This window comes from Choristoneura fumiferana, chromosome 5 (genome assembly GCF_025370935.1).
Source record: "Choristoneura fumiferana chromosome 5, NRCan_CFum_1, whole genome shotgun sequence".
In the NCBI taxonomy this organism is placed as follows: domain Eukaryota; kingdom Metazoa; phylum Arthropoda; class Insecta; order Lepidoptera; family Tortricidae; genus Choristoneura; species Choristoneura fumiferana.
In genome coordinates, this window is record NC_133476.1 from 13069750 (window position 1) to 13084773 (window position 15024).

General features: G+C 38.1%; 1 protein-coding gene across 2 annotated transcripts in view; it reads right to left on the minus strand.

The window, feature by feature from the left end:
- The window catches only part of Tdc2 (Tyrosine decarboxylase 2), a 34832-nt gene that overhangs the window by 8495 nt on the left and 11313 nt on the right, over window positions 1–15024 (minus strand). For both annotated transcript variants that reach the window (XR_012451408.1, XM_074088061.1), the window contains exons 2-8: window positions 11149–11200; window positions 9657–9727; window positions 8595–8831; window positions 4573–4859; window positions 2683–2935; window positions 1693–1882; window positions 524–588 (exon numbers count right to left, since the gene is read on the minus strand). Coding sequence is in view for 1 of the 2 variants with exons in the window: in XM_074088061.1 (XP_073944162.1) it covers window positions 524–588; window positions 1693–1882; window positions 2683–2935; window positions 4573–4859; window positions 8595–8831; window positions 9657–9727; window positions 11149–11200 (1155 nt within the window). In the remaining variant the exon portion in view is untranslated. The remainder of the gene's footprint in view (window positions 1–523; window positions 589–1692; window positions 1883–2682; window positions 2936–4572; window positions 4860–8594; window positions 8832–9656; window positions 9728–11148; window positions 11201–15024) is intronic.

Below are 15024 nucleotides of genomic sequence, written 5' to 3' on the forward strand. Positions count from 1 at the left end.
TCAATTTTGAGACATTCCTAAAGTCTTTTTGGCCAATATCTATTAAATAAAGAGTTGGGTGAGGCATTGTTAAATTAGCAACATACTGACTGGGATTAGAAGAGAAAAGAAACATCATCATCTCCCTACACATTTTATGCCCAAAAAATATGTTTTTCAAAATTGTAATTTCCCCTTTGTCTGCGTAGTTAAGAAATAATATCCATTCAAAATTACAGCTTTCTAGCGCTAAAAATATGCTAATAAACCGCGGCGGGTACAGACGAACGGACGGACGGACATGGCGCAACTAAAAGGGTTCTATAGGAGGGTTGTATGATTACAACTAAAAATGATTTTGTTGGACAGTAAATTTTTATATTTTAATTTAAATTGTACCTAGTAACTATTAGTTTGCACTCGACTTGGCAGGATTATTACCTTGCCCCCATACCATCATTGGTATACCACATAATGCATTGACAGCCTCTTCTAAAGATCGCACGTGCCTAAAGTCAAACTGGTTGTTGGACAAGAAGCTTACCCGTTCTTTGTCGGGTCCTTCCAGGAGTTCTGTTGCGAAGTCCGTTATGATATCCCATGCTGTTTCTGTAGATAATCAAGAAAGAGAAATTGATAGATATGGTTAACTGACTACTTTTTTTAATGAGTGTTTCTGTGACAGGCTAGTTGGCAACTAGTTCCGTTGGACAACTTTGACATTAGTGTCAAAGTGTAGTGTATGTTTGTGACTGGTAGAACAAGGGTAGAACAAAATGAGCCAATCGCAAGCAACAGCAAACAGGCCTCCTGCAAAGATTATTAGTACCTACCTACCTATCTCCTGACACTAGCGCCATGTAGCGATATATCACCTGTTAAGAAAACCTTATGGCATGGGGGCGATTTTGAAATTGCATCTGTGACAATCCATGCCAATATTGTGGTGATGAATAGGCACTAGGTACTAGCAGTAAGTAGGTATGTAGGTACTCAGTGTCTCTACTAAGGACCTGTTGCACCATTAGGCAAATATGTGTGATGCCGTCTCTGTTAATTCTGACAAAACTTCAATAAAACTTATCATTTAGTAGCGAAACAGCCGCTAAATAAGGTAAGGTTAAATTAACCTCAAAGACCTCGGCGTGCTCAACAGATCGAGATAGTATTTCACTCCGGCCCATCGCCTCCAGCTTTATAAGGCGCAAGTTCACCCACATATGGAATACTGTTCTCATCTGTGGGCAGGGGCTCCCCTGTACCAGCTTCTCCCCCTGGACCGCATACAACAGAGAGCGGCTTGACTCCTTGGCGCTGCGTAGTATACAACGGGGAGTGCTCCGAGGAGCTGTTCGGCTTGATCCCTGCCGCATCCTTCGCATCGCCCTACGCGACAACACTTCCATCCTCTCCATTTAGATGGTTGGCAGTCCTCTACTGTGCGTTTTTCCAGAAATTTCCTGCCTCGCACAGCAAACTCTGGAATGACTGTCGCCTGCGGTGTTCCCGGACCGATGTGACCTTCAAGTTTTCAAGAATAGAGCGTACTCCTACCTAAAAGGCCGGCAACGCACTCTTCTGGTGTTGCAGGTGTCCATGGGTGACGGTAATCGCTTACCATCAGGCGATCCGTTTGCTCGTTTGCCCCCTATTTCATAAAAAATATGCGACTGATTGTGTCGACTAGACATAAGTATCAATATATGCGTGTACCGATGTCCTCGCGCGTGGCGTGCTGTGCGACCACGCAGAACCGTATGACGAAGCGGTCGCGCACGTTGGCCGGCACCATGTGGATCTTGCCCGAAGCATTGATATTGGTTAGCAACTTCTTGTTGATTTCGTCCTGCTGCGGCCCCGTCTCCTCGCCGCCACCCAGCAGGCGGAAACACACCAAACCCAGCTGGGAAACAAGACTCGTTAGTTTGGAACTTTGATGCTACTCGTAATTACAGCCACCAATATCTGACACAGCAAAGCGTGCATAAATGTCTGGTACAACTCTACATATTTCTATATTAGGATCGGTAGGTAGGACATGTCAGATATATTTGCACGCTCCGCTTCAATCCTCTTCACGTGCTATTTTAATCATACCTACATAATTAGATAAAATAATATTCAAACATAAGTAGACGCTGAGGCACTACCTATATACGAAATATAAGGCAAAATTGTCCCACCACCGACGATGAATAAGAAGCAAGTAGAGCTAGAGACTAGATACGAGTTAGCGAGCAATGGCAGCGTTTTGTCGTTGGCCTATTATACGAGTAAAAATTACGGATAGTTGTTCGCTCGGTGTGAGTTCTCACCGCTAAGCGAGCATCGCTGAGTGAGTTTTATTTTTAATAACTCTGGTCGCTGCGCCAAACTAATGGGGAAAGAGTTCTCGCCGGCAGTGTGAACGCCGGCGATCAGCTATTAGGTACTATGTGTGCTCTCTTTTTTTGTTATGTATTTAAGTATGTATTTATTTATATAAGTAGGTTTATCCGTTGCCGTTGCGTTATCCATAGTACAAGCTTTGCTTAGTTTGGGACTAGGTCACTTTGTGTCAAGTGTCCCATGATATTTATTTATTTATTTTACTGACACGGGATTGAATCAAAATTATTCGTTTCTTGGGCGAGAAAATAATCGATAACTAAACGCTTCTTCGCCGGCGGTGGGACAAGGCTTCAGTATTTGACTCAAACTAACCGTAACTTGGTTGCAGACTTCAAACCGATCGTCCTTGCGAACCAGTTGCTCGAAGTACTTGGCCAGCTCGCAGTGACGGCGCACATACTTCTGCAAGCCGCAGACGCCGTAGCTTCGCAGCATGAACCAAAGCTTGAGCGAGCGGAAGCGGCGAGAGAGCGGGATGCCCCAGTGTCGGTAGTCGATCGCGGTGTGGTCGTAGCAATGTTGGAGGTACAGGGGATCCACTACCAAAGCTGATGTCAGCAGGTACCTGAAAGCACGGTCGGTAGTATTATACACTTATGCGGTTGGTTCTTTTCACGACAGTGATGTGATGGTCTGAAGTGAGCTTGAAGTACAGTCGAACCATTTGATTCTGACTTACCGTATAACATTCTCACAGTGTCATGATTAATTCCGTTAGTAGTAATGCGATGTCACTATGATTTTTTCTGGGAAAAGGTTCCACAGTGGGTCACGATTCAGCTGGTTCGAGTGTATAGTTAAACAAACTGAATCATGTGCCAGCTTGGTACACGATGCAGGTGGCATCCCATACTTTTGTCAGGGAAATCATAGTGACATCGAGTATTAAAAAGTTTCACCCTGGTAGGTATATGAATCAGTTTGTTCGACTGTACTGGGGCCTCTAAAAAAAGGTTTGACGAGGTGTTACTATCTGCTGTTGAATCAAGCCATTTCTGGTTTTCTTCAATCTTCAATTAATTGCCTCACTGAACTAACTCACTCACTGTCTAACATCTGATAGCGTGGTGAACAGTTCTGTTGCGCTGATGATGAACTCTGGTTGAGTTCGAAATGCGTCAGCGTAGTGTGGTGGTGGTGACAGTTGGGTTTGTGTGTGTGTTCTTACAGCTTGGTGGTGGAGGAGCTGAATGAACACATATTTGTAGTAGGCGTGCATTGAGTGGGCAATAGGATGGGTAGCGCAAGGCGCACATGGGTGGTGGTGCACTGCTGCGGCGCAGACTACCAGCTGCTTACCCAAGAATTGACCCAATGCACGCCTAGTATAGACGAACCATCGTAAGATCGCGGGTGAACAAAGTAATTGTCTACTTATAGTTAATTCAATACACTTTGTTGTTATGGATCTTCGCAAAGTAACGCCTGAATCAATAAATTTTCGTAAAAAATATCGTAAGGAAACCTGCACCAACTATGTATGGTATGTGTGTATGAAGTTTCCGATCTACACGGGGCTGCGTGGGTACTATGGACCAAGCCATCTCATTCTGAAAGGAGGCCCGCGCTCTGCAGTGGAACGTAAATTAGACTGAGATAAAATCATGAATACCTTATCAATGAGCCAGCTATTTTTATTTGATGATGACTCGAATTGGAGCATGAAACGCGTCAAGGAGTTTACTCCGGCCGGTGTTAATGATACTAAGTATTTAGTTTTTTCCCGAATTGGAGATTAAGCGCAAAGCTTTCGACTCAAACGTGTGTAAGGCATAATTGGGTAAATACTAAATATTCAACGCTTTTGCAACGTTTTTTTCATCGTTACCGTTTCGACAAGAGTATTATTAAGGGATATTTTTATTTTTTTATTTTGTGAGTGGGAGGCAAACGAGCAAGCGGGTCATCTGATGGGAAATGAACACCACTGCCCATGAGTACCAACTACTCAAGGAGAGTCATTGGTCCGTCGCCGGCCTTTTAATGATAAAAATAATAATGCTCAAGGTTAAATTTTAAGGTTATTATAAGGTTTTTCAAGGTTAAGTTTAAAAGATAAGACAGTACTGATGTTAAATCTAGCGTGATCAAAACTATTGCGACATGTCCTTCCGTTGTGCTAGTAAACGTGGGGTGGTATTATAACGTTTACGAAGCTGTCAAAACGCCCGAATTTCCATCCATTAGCTTTTTATTGCTTACCTGTTCGTAACCCAGAGCAGCGAGCTATCAAAGTTAGTCAGCATCAGTTTATTAGGGTTCGTGTTGAAGGAGTCTGCGTATTCTACCCCGGCGAGGTGATGCTGATGTTCAGGGCAGAGGAAGGCGCTGCCGGCATAGGCCGCGTCCACGTGGAGCCAGACGCCGGGGAACTTGCGGACCGTGGGCCCTATCTCCGCTAGGTTGTCGAAGGAACAGCACGACGTGGTGCCCAGAGTCACTGATACGAAGAACGGCACCCTTCCGGCTTCTTCGTCTTCTTCCATTGCCTTAAAAGTAGGTATATTCAACGTTTGTCAATTGTTATTGTTTCTTTGTTCTTGTACAATTTAGGTAACGGTTAATAGTTATTTGTGCAACAAGAGAGCAAAGTTGTTTTTTGTTGCGAGTGTTGATTTTGAATCCCGAGTAAGCGAAGGATTCTATAATTGAATCACGAGCGTTAGCGAGTGATTCTAGGTTAGAATCCTGAGATCAGCAAGGGATTGAAATACACGAGATGCAAAAAAACTTTGGTCTCGTGTGACACATACAATTTTTCACCTCAGCAGCGAGAACATAATTTAAATGTAACATAAGAATAAAACCACATATACCTACCTGTTTACAAAACAAACACATTTTTTTTAAATAGAATCCGATTATTATCAAATATAATAATTACATTTAAAACCATAAAAAGAGTCCAGTAGCTACAATACAAATCGCATACTCATAACATGCAATCTTAACTTCTTGTACTAATGTCACACTTATTTTTTAATACTGCAAAAAGCCTCATCTCGGGTAATTGAAAAGGTTGAAAAATTAAACCTTAAAATATGATTTCTATTACATAAACATAAATATAGATTTGTTAAAAAATCATTCAATTTAACAAATAATAATTATACTGTACCTAGAGGCAGTATACGGAATTCTTTTATAAAAAAAAAAACAAGAGAAGCGGCTTTCGTGCAACGAGGTTTCATACTTTATTAAAAGATCGGGAAAATTTACATTTTGGAAATATTTCGAATATTTTTAATACCAAAAATTTAATTTATGTTTGTAATCGACAAATTTGATCCCATCTCTTGCTTTTTTCGAGTTGAAGTGAAATGACAGATCAAAGTAAAGTTCAAATATTTGGAATTCAGTGAGTAGACCCAACACTGTACTCAGCATTTAAAAAAAATAATTAAAAAGTTACTTTGTCTCACGGAGTGAGCAAAATGCGATTTTGCTCACTGATTTCTTATAGCAAAACCTGCCTGTTTAGGTGCTGAGGTGAAAAAGATTAAATATATGTAGGTTTACCAAGACGTCAAACATATCTATACACCTTTATGCCACTAAACATAAGGTTGATGTATACATATTTTGACGCTATGGCTGTATTTTTGCATTCGACTTGCTTGTTTGCTATCCTATCGAATAAAAAAAAACAGATGTTCATGATGTTCGATTTGGTGTAAATAACGAAAGTAAGCCTAAAACCAATCTTAAACGTAAACATAAGTAAAGGTAAAAAAAATGACTCTAGTATGTGTCCAAATTGTCAAAAATTTCATTAGTCCAGTCAAGAAAAATTTTAGGGTCGAGGTGAAAGATATGCAAGTTTACACTTTTCTACGCATATAAGTAATTACTTAAGCATATAAGTATCTTTCTTCGTCGGTTCTTCCGCTTATATTTCCGTTGAAAATATTACAGAATTAGTTGTCAATAGTTGAGCTACCTGCTCTATTTCTGTGGTTGATGCATAGGTACAACACGCCTCAGATATCAAAATGGTTGTAACGTTGAAAAACCATTTCAGCTTTCATTGAAAAATCTGCACCAAAAAAGAGACTTGTTAATTATGTAGTCCATAAATTAACAAAAACTTAATATTGCAGTAAGGAGCCTGATCTTACGATACTGAAGGGCGCCTATCTACCTGTGCTTAGGTAATTATTCTATTTCGTATAAGTAGGAATAAAGGTGGCTGATTCGAGCCCGAGTATATACTTTGAATTTTTCAGAATTTATCATGAACTTTTCGGTGAAAGAAAACATGTGAGGAAACCAACAAACTCCTGCGTAACTAATCAGTGGTGTGTATATGTGTGAAGTTCTCAATGTATGCATGGGATCTACAGCCCAATCCCTCTCATTTTGAGAGATAATCTGTGGGCAATGGGACATATATAGGCCGTAATTGAAGTAGCAATTAAACAATATTCTCAAACCTACAATTCCAACCCCAAGGTGCCCAATGCCTTATTAAATTTTGTTCTCTTTTCAAGAGTTAAGCAATAAAGCCTCTATAAGAGAGCTGTATCGTGAAATTTCAATATTTGCGGTATTGAAAGTGGCACACAATGGCACTCCATTACCGCCCGGCCCGCCACGTATTTCCGGCATCCAGGCCGAGTCATTAAACGCGCGACAGGCCTGCGGAGCGCCGCTTGCCTCTCGAATTAACGTCCGATCATCTGCACCCAGCATTGCACCTCCGTATCCAATTAAAGCGAACAAAAAGTCTCTATTTTTATATAAGTAGTCTATTTTTTAACTAAAGTACTGACCCTATACTACGAAGTGCAACATTCCGACTTCGTATCTTGCCGTCCCGCTGACGTTAATATTATTTAATTGCGAAAGTGAGAGGGACGGTACGACACGAACTTCGATTTTCGAATTTCGTAGTAGCCCCGTTCGGACGACGATCTTTCTTATGGTTAAAAGTCAGATTCACATTATACGCGTTTACATAACTGAACTAGGCTGTGCTGAAGCAGTGAAATACACCTTTGGTGTCTTTGGTCAGGTGGAATAGGGTCAATCACGGGTCAGTCTTATGTAAAAAAATAAAGTCAAGATTTTATAAAATATGTATGTATATTGGTCATTCATAAGGTCGTTCAATCATGTTAAGTACCTACCTAAGCTACCTATTGTGACAAGAGTGCTAGCGGTACACCCCGAAATTGAGTAAAAAGCTGCACATGGTGTTAAAAGCATGAAAATCGGAACGATTGTTCTTTAGGCCATAAGAATCAATTTGATCCGTAGCACGAAAAAAAAAAAGCAAAAAAGGAGAGAAGTTATGACATAATCTTTTTTGAAACCTATCGTGTGTGGTATCTAATAGAGCTTACTGAGCCGATTCTATAAATATATCACATCAGTATAGTCACTTGTTTTAAATTAAAATAAAAGTCATTTTCAAAACATACCTACCTAAAATGATATGTAATAGCCTTATATCCAACCCCAAGAAAGCAATTTTCGTAACCTCGTATATTGAAAAAAAAAATTTTTTATTAAAAATTTTAATTAATATTTTGTTTTGAAAATGATTGTTATTTTAATTTAAAACAAGTGACTGAAATATAATGATGTGATATATTTTTAGAATCGGCATCCTTCCATTAAAAACGCCTGGGGAAACCTAATTCGCTTTGCGTTAATTTATTACCATGTTCACCATTTTTACTAAATTTCTAATTACTTCATATATTTGAAACATCATTCCCGAAAAGTATAAATATTTAAGCAGGCATACGCCGATGACGGTTGAAAGGAGAAATTGACTAAGCGATAGTTTTGTGAAATTTTTGAGACGTAGCTCAAACGATAGAGAAGAATTTACTGATTCATGTATATAACTCACAATCTTAAAAAATGTCGCTTAGCAATTTCTCTTTTCAACCGTCGAACACTGAATCTTTTTTTTAAGACTTCTACCTACTAAAGATTCAAATACTGAATCTTAAAAATTGCTATATTAAGAATCCAGCATTATGAACAAAAAATTAAGCAATATCGGGGATTTAGGAATTTTGACACTAAAGCCTTTTGAGATCAACAAACCTTGGTAAAAAAGTAAAACGAAATTAAGCCATAGCCAAACAAATCCAACGAACGTGTCGTTAAAAAATAGATAAAAGCATGAAACATTAAAATTCCTTAATAACGGCCTTTGTCATTAATTCTTTGCCAAAATTAACCCCTTGACTTGCAATGAGCCTCTTTACCTGCTTGAGCGTTTCGCCCCTAAGTGAGGCGTGTTCATCGGGCTGTAAAATGCGGAGCTTGACGAAGCAGATCATGGCAGCCTTCTCGACACAGGAGTGGGCTTCCTTTGAGCAGTAGGCGATGAGTTTGGAGAGCAGCAGGCCTTCATCCACGTTCGGGAACTGATGCTTCAGGCGCTTTATCCCGCTGGCGCGTGCGGCTAGCATGGACACCAGGACGCACTCGCTAGCGGAGCCCTGTTACGTTAATAAGTTTTTGTTAAAATGACATTATGAACACAAGTTGTCTTGCTGACTGTGCTTTTTCTTCACTTTATTGTCATCCAAACTACATTTCAGTACCAGATTTCAAGTCGATGCCGTTAACCTTTGAGAAGTTGCGTCCTTCAGAGGCGTTCCTGGCTAGACTACCAGGATTTCACTATACCAGATTATTGTATTGTCACCAGATTTCCATAAGTATGTTGTAATCAAGTCAATCCAACCACTGAAAGCGGGTCAAATTTAACCCCGTACGTAAGTGTAAGTAAGTACATACTACATACATACATTTGAAGTTAAATAAAAGCTTCTAAAAATATATTTTTTAAACTTAATGATTCATACTTTAAACAGCTAGTGACGCTGATGATTGAAGGAAACTGCATTATGAAAATCTGTTTCATTTGAAAGTTCAAAAGATCTGATTACATACATATACAGATAAACAGATGGCTGAAAGCGACTTTGTTTTATGCCAAATATGTAAAAAAAAAAGATACTCAGTAGGTATAAGGGCAAGTATCTAATATTTATTTAATAAGTACTTATCTAAATACACATGCATTGCACTCACAAACTTTCGCATTGTGATATTAGTAATATATACAATAATGTTTTGGATCTAAACTAAAAATTACCCAAGAGATACCATATTAGTCATGAGTTTTATTTTATACACCTCTTGCGTGGAACTCATTTTTATATCTACATCCTCTTACTATCTTGGTAATAGAGTAATGTGTAGATCATTTTGAGCTCCACAAAGTTTTTGTTACTGACTGTATGAGATAATCAACATACCTCAATAACACCGCCGCCTTTACTACCCTGTTCTAGCGCCAAAAACTGCGGTGGCAGACCGATCGCCTTACCTGGAATAATATAAATAGAACTATTTAATTTTATTTCCACTCGGCACCTGCTACGCCTGACGCGCTACGCGGGCTACGCCGTAGACGCCGTAGCGGGGCGTGGAGCGTAGCATTATTCGTAGTGCTTCCAATCCCATTATTATATTTATTTCGTAACGCTGATAATCTACGCCGTGTCACAAAATACAGATAGTTCAGAAGTCAATCTCCTATATGAACTGAAGTTCTTTATATTCTTATCTAGTTTAATTTATTGTTGAGAATGAAACGGGAAGAATGGAAAAATAAATTAATAACTATAATATTTTAAGTTTAATGTCATTGTTATATTACAAATTTGTCACAGAAAATATCTTACGACGATTTCGCTATTGGCGAAATTCACGATTATTTAATTTAAACATCCGTCCACTAAACAGTTATAATAACTTTTTTTTGTTGCTCCATTATTGCACAAAAAAGTTCACAGACGCGTGTCTCAAGCGATGGCACTTGCGCTCGCACTGGTCCCAAACGGCCCGAGATACCGTGTCCGTGAGCAGTGTCTATGTGTGCGTTGCTCGAGCGCACTTGTATGGAGATGACTTCTGAACTATCTGTGTTTTGTGGCCGTGTCGTCGGTCCATCAATCCGACCTCGGTTTAGTCGACTAAAAAATGTCTCAGCGTCCCTAATATACAATATCAGGTTGTATGGCTAAAAAAAATAGGCTAGCTATTCTATTTTCACTTGCAAGTCAATCATCAATAAACCCTCTGCCTTATTGTCTAACACACTTGGTACGTCATAATCATTTTCACCACTTCTTTCTAACTGTTGGTGGAGAACGAGGATAGAAAGAAATGGTGACTGTAATTGCGAGCGCTCGGGCTCGGAACAGCCACAGGAAGATTGACAAATCAAGTACTTAGGATTTATTGTTTTAACTCTGAAGTAAATAGGTAGTGTCATACATAACAAATGGTAAAGCACTTTTTGAAAGACTATACATACATTTATAAAATTATTAAAAAATAATTATTTATTACTTATTATGATTTATTTATTTAAATTAGTTTTAAATATTTTTGATTATAAATATGTATGTTAGTCTGTAAAGTATTTATTGATAGGGCCAAGTTGCCCGAAATAAATGAATTTATTATTATTATTTCAAGTGCTCTACTTTTTGTCTGATGCCTAGTTTATAATTCATCTAAAAATCTACAGTCTTCTTAATACAGGTATTTGTAAGTATTTGAATTTTTTATTAAATTAGCAAGTCTTTATTTATTATTACCGTCACTACTTTAAAAAGAGTTCGTGTTTGACAATGAGATTAATAATTTGTTATATTACTTTTTTGTATTCTGTATATTACTTAACGGTTTTTAGACACAAAGTTTTTCCAAATTAGTGACGATATTTATTTATGTACTTGCCCAACCAGTCCAACATAATAATTTCCAGCTCTGTGCAGGCCGGGCTCGCCGCCTGAAACAAATGACGGTGATAAATGCTACGAAATAAATGCCTGCACATTACGACTCCCACAGAATGTTCATTAATTTGATACACTAACGACGATTTTTTGACAATGGGATAGCCGTGAGAAAATTACCACCAAGAAACTTGAGGTCACGGACTCGATTCCCGGTCGGGGCAAAGATTTGTTTGGCATATGTTTGCTCTCGTGTCATGTTAATTATGTATTATATTAAACATACAAGACATACCATGTCTTAAAAATATCTAACATACCTATGTTAGATATTTTTACTCACTATCTAAATGCATAGGGTTTGCTTGGTTTGGGACTACGTTGCTTCAATGTTTTATGAGTGAGATATCATGTGTATTTTAAAAATATAGGTATTTGAGTACGACATACCTGACAAACAATAATTATTTAAGCATTACTAGGTACCTACCTACCTATTTTGAGCAGTTTGATGTCTGGTTACAAGCTGTTTTATTTTTAACCGGCTTCAAGAAAAGGAGGAGGTTATCAATTCGGTTTTTTTTTATGTTTGTTACCTCAGAATTCCGTCATTTATGAACCGATTTGAAATTTTTTATTTTCGTTCGACTAGGAATGCTTTCAATTAGGTCCCATTAGCACCAAATCAGGGTCTGATGATTGGATCCTAAGGAAATCGAGGGAACTCTTCAAATATTGTAGAGGAACGCCTATGGTAATTTCGATCTATTTAGGAGTAACTCGTGCATTTGCTCTTGAAAATCATCATTTAGTGAATTGGGACTGATGATGAAGACCAAATTTGGCCAATGGAGCGACTACTCAATAACAAGTACTTCACGGGTTGAATTTCAATTACTTTAACACAGTTGTTAAAGCAATTTAAGCTCATCGTAATTCATATGGTAAAATGGAACGGGTAATGAAGCACCAGGACTCCTCCATAATGAACGTCTCTGCATCGGAAAAAGCAATTTTTCGTAAAAGGATTATTAATATAGATAAATCTTTTACACTAAAAAGGGTGAATAAAATTTATAAAAAAATGGAACCGACTACAAAAAACCATGAAAATTATTTTCTACCAGTCTGAAGTCGGTGCCTCAGCACGAGCGAGCAGGAGTGATTGAAGCCCAATATACTCGTATAGTTGTAGGTAAGGTAGACGATTATAGGTCCACTCCCGCTGGATCGTGCTGAGGCACCGACTTCACTGATAGAAAATTATTTTCATGGTATTTTGTAGACGGGTCAAATCTTACAAGGTAAAAACAACCCACCTCCATAGCTGGACTGACTTAACTAGGTATATGTATGTATAATATAATCCATATACATATTTGTGGAATGAACAAAAATTTAGGAGCAATCAACAGAAAGAACCCGTAGTTGACTGAAATATTCCAGACTCAATTCATTTTCAAAATGTCTTGTGTAAATACGAGATGTTGTTTTTGATTTATGCAATGGTTTTGTCGGATGTTTATTTATTTAGTAGATTGACACTAAAACCTACAACTAAGCACCAACATTTACATTTGGCTTAAGCAGTTAAATTTTAACAAACGCCTGTAACTCATAAACCACTCTCCTGGATACCAGAACGGCTAGCACACACGGCGTTTCCTCGCGTCTCGTTCTTGCATCTCTTTTCAATTAATCGAGTTAAGTGTAAGTTATTTGACGCTTCAAATGTCTCTAACCCGTTTGAAGCCTTCAATAGCCTCAAATAACAGTTTGTGAAGATACGCGCCGCTAAAAACTACGAGCGTAGCTAAAGGTTTAGTCCAATATGGGCAGCTGTCTGCGTGTAGCTTAACAGTTAAACAGAATCTAAGTATTTATTTATTGTTTCGTACTGTATTTTTCTAAGGTGAGTAATGAAGTTTCTTGGGCGGGAGATACAGTAGGAAAAATATGACCCTAAATAGTTAATCTTTTCAACTTGTTGAAAACTGTATTCATGCGGTAATTCTGTGCACAGATTTACACCGCTTTTGACATGATATTTTGTGTCACATATACTTATGTGATTTTAATGATCGCCCCTGAGCTACAGGTAAGCGAGAAGTGTGCTAACCCCTCCAGCTCCTAGTAACCAGGCTTTATCGCGTTGACGGGAATTATCGAACATTCGTAATTAATTTAATCATTTCATTTCATCATTAACAGGTATTAAAGTTGTATAATTAAATTCCAGCTTAATCCTGGAACATAGCTGAATGCCAATTCGGAATGCCTAAGGATAGAATTAAACCTCTGTTGTTTGTCAAAGTGCGGGCGTAGCTTTGTGTCTGCTTGAAGTGATTATAGTAATCACACGAGTAGATAAAATAGAGTGATAAGTAGTAAGTAGGAAGTTCGCATGCATGTCTAGAAAAACGCCATCAAGTATAATTAGTTGGTTTTTAATGTGAGTTATTTTATGCGATTTGCCACAGTCATGCAAAGATAATAAGGTAGGTACTGCAGTAAAGTCAATAATATATGTTTATTGTTTCTTAAAATTTTTGTGTCGTTATAATTTTGTACCGCTGGGATGACAGTGTCCAGGCGGATCTGCGACGTCTCCAAGTCGACGACTGGCAAGAGGCTGCGCACGACCGGGACAGATGGCATGCTCTCGTTTCGGAGGCCAAAACCCTCTTTGGGTCCCTGAGCCAAATTAGTTAGTTTTTTTTTTAGTTATAATTTTGTGGAATGTGATTTGTGATTGTTCTCGCTCAAATAGGTAAGTAAAAGATCAGTTTCTTTTACTAAAGTTCAAACGAAAAAGTTTGTGTGTATAGTGAAAGACAAAATATTTACTTTTTCACTAACTTTACATGAATAGGTGTACCTTTAAAAATAGAAATTAAAGAAGCATGGTTGTAAATTTTTCAATAGATACAATGGCACAAAACAATCGCTAATAATTATTCATGGCCTGGCCTACGCTAACTGAACCAATCGATAGTCCATGGATTGCTAGCAATCGATGTTTTGCAGTGCAGTAGGTAATACTGATGTGCCAAACTTCAAAAAAGGAGGTTATCAATTCTGTTGTATTTTTTATGATTTTTACCTCAGCACTCCGTCATTTATGGAATGATTTGAAAAAAAAAATTTTCGTTCGTATAGGAATGCCTTCAATTAGGAGCCATAAGCACCAAATCAGGATCTAATGATTGGATCCTAAGGAAATCGAGGGGACTCTTCAAATATTGTAGGGACACCTATGGTAATTTATATATATTTAGTAGTAACTCGTATATGTGCTCTTGAAAATCATCATTATGGTGAAGTGGAACTAATGATGAATACCACAATTTACCAACGGAGCTACTCCTCAATACAAAACTCAAAACTCGTTTGAATTTCAATTACTTTAACGCTGTTGCTAAGCAACTTATGCTCGTCGTAATCGTAATGCTTTTCTCCCATAACGGCCTTTTTGTCAATTTATATTGCTATTTTATGTTAGTAATGTATTGTAGAAGTATTGTATGTATGTATGTATTTATATAATTATATCATTTGTATTTATTTTAATATTATTGATTTTTTGTTTGTTCTTGTTTTCTGTTTCTGTTTCCGCCACCTATTTTTGTTTGATATAACCATAAGTTCTTGTACCCAAATGGTTGCCTGGAAGAGATTGCTTTTAAGCGATAAGACCGCCTATTGTCTACCCTGAATCTAAGTGTTTATATTATAAGTTTTTTGTACTGATTTATGGTGTGCAATAAGGAATATTTGTATTGTATTGTATTCTATGGTGAAATGGAACGGCTGGTGAAGTACCAGTGCCTTATTTCACGAAGGTGCAAGTTACAATTTACAAGCGGTAGTCGTTGTT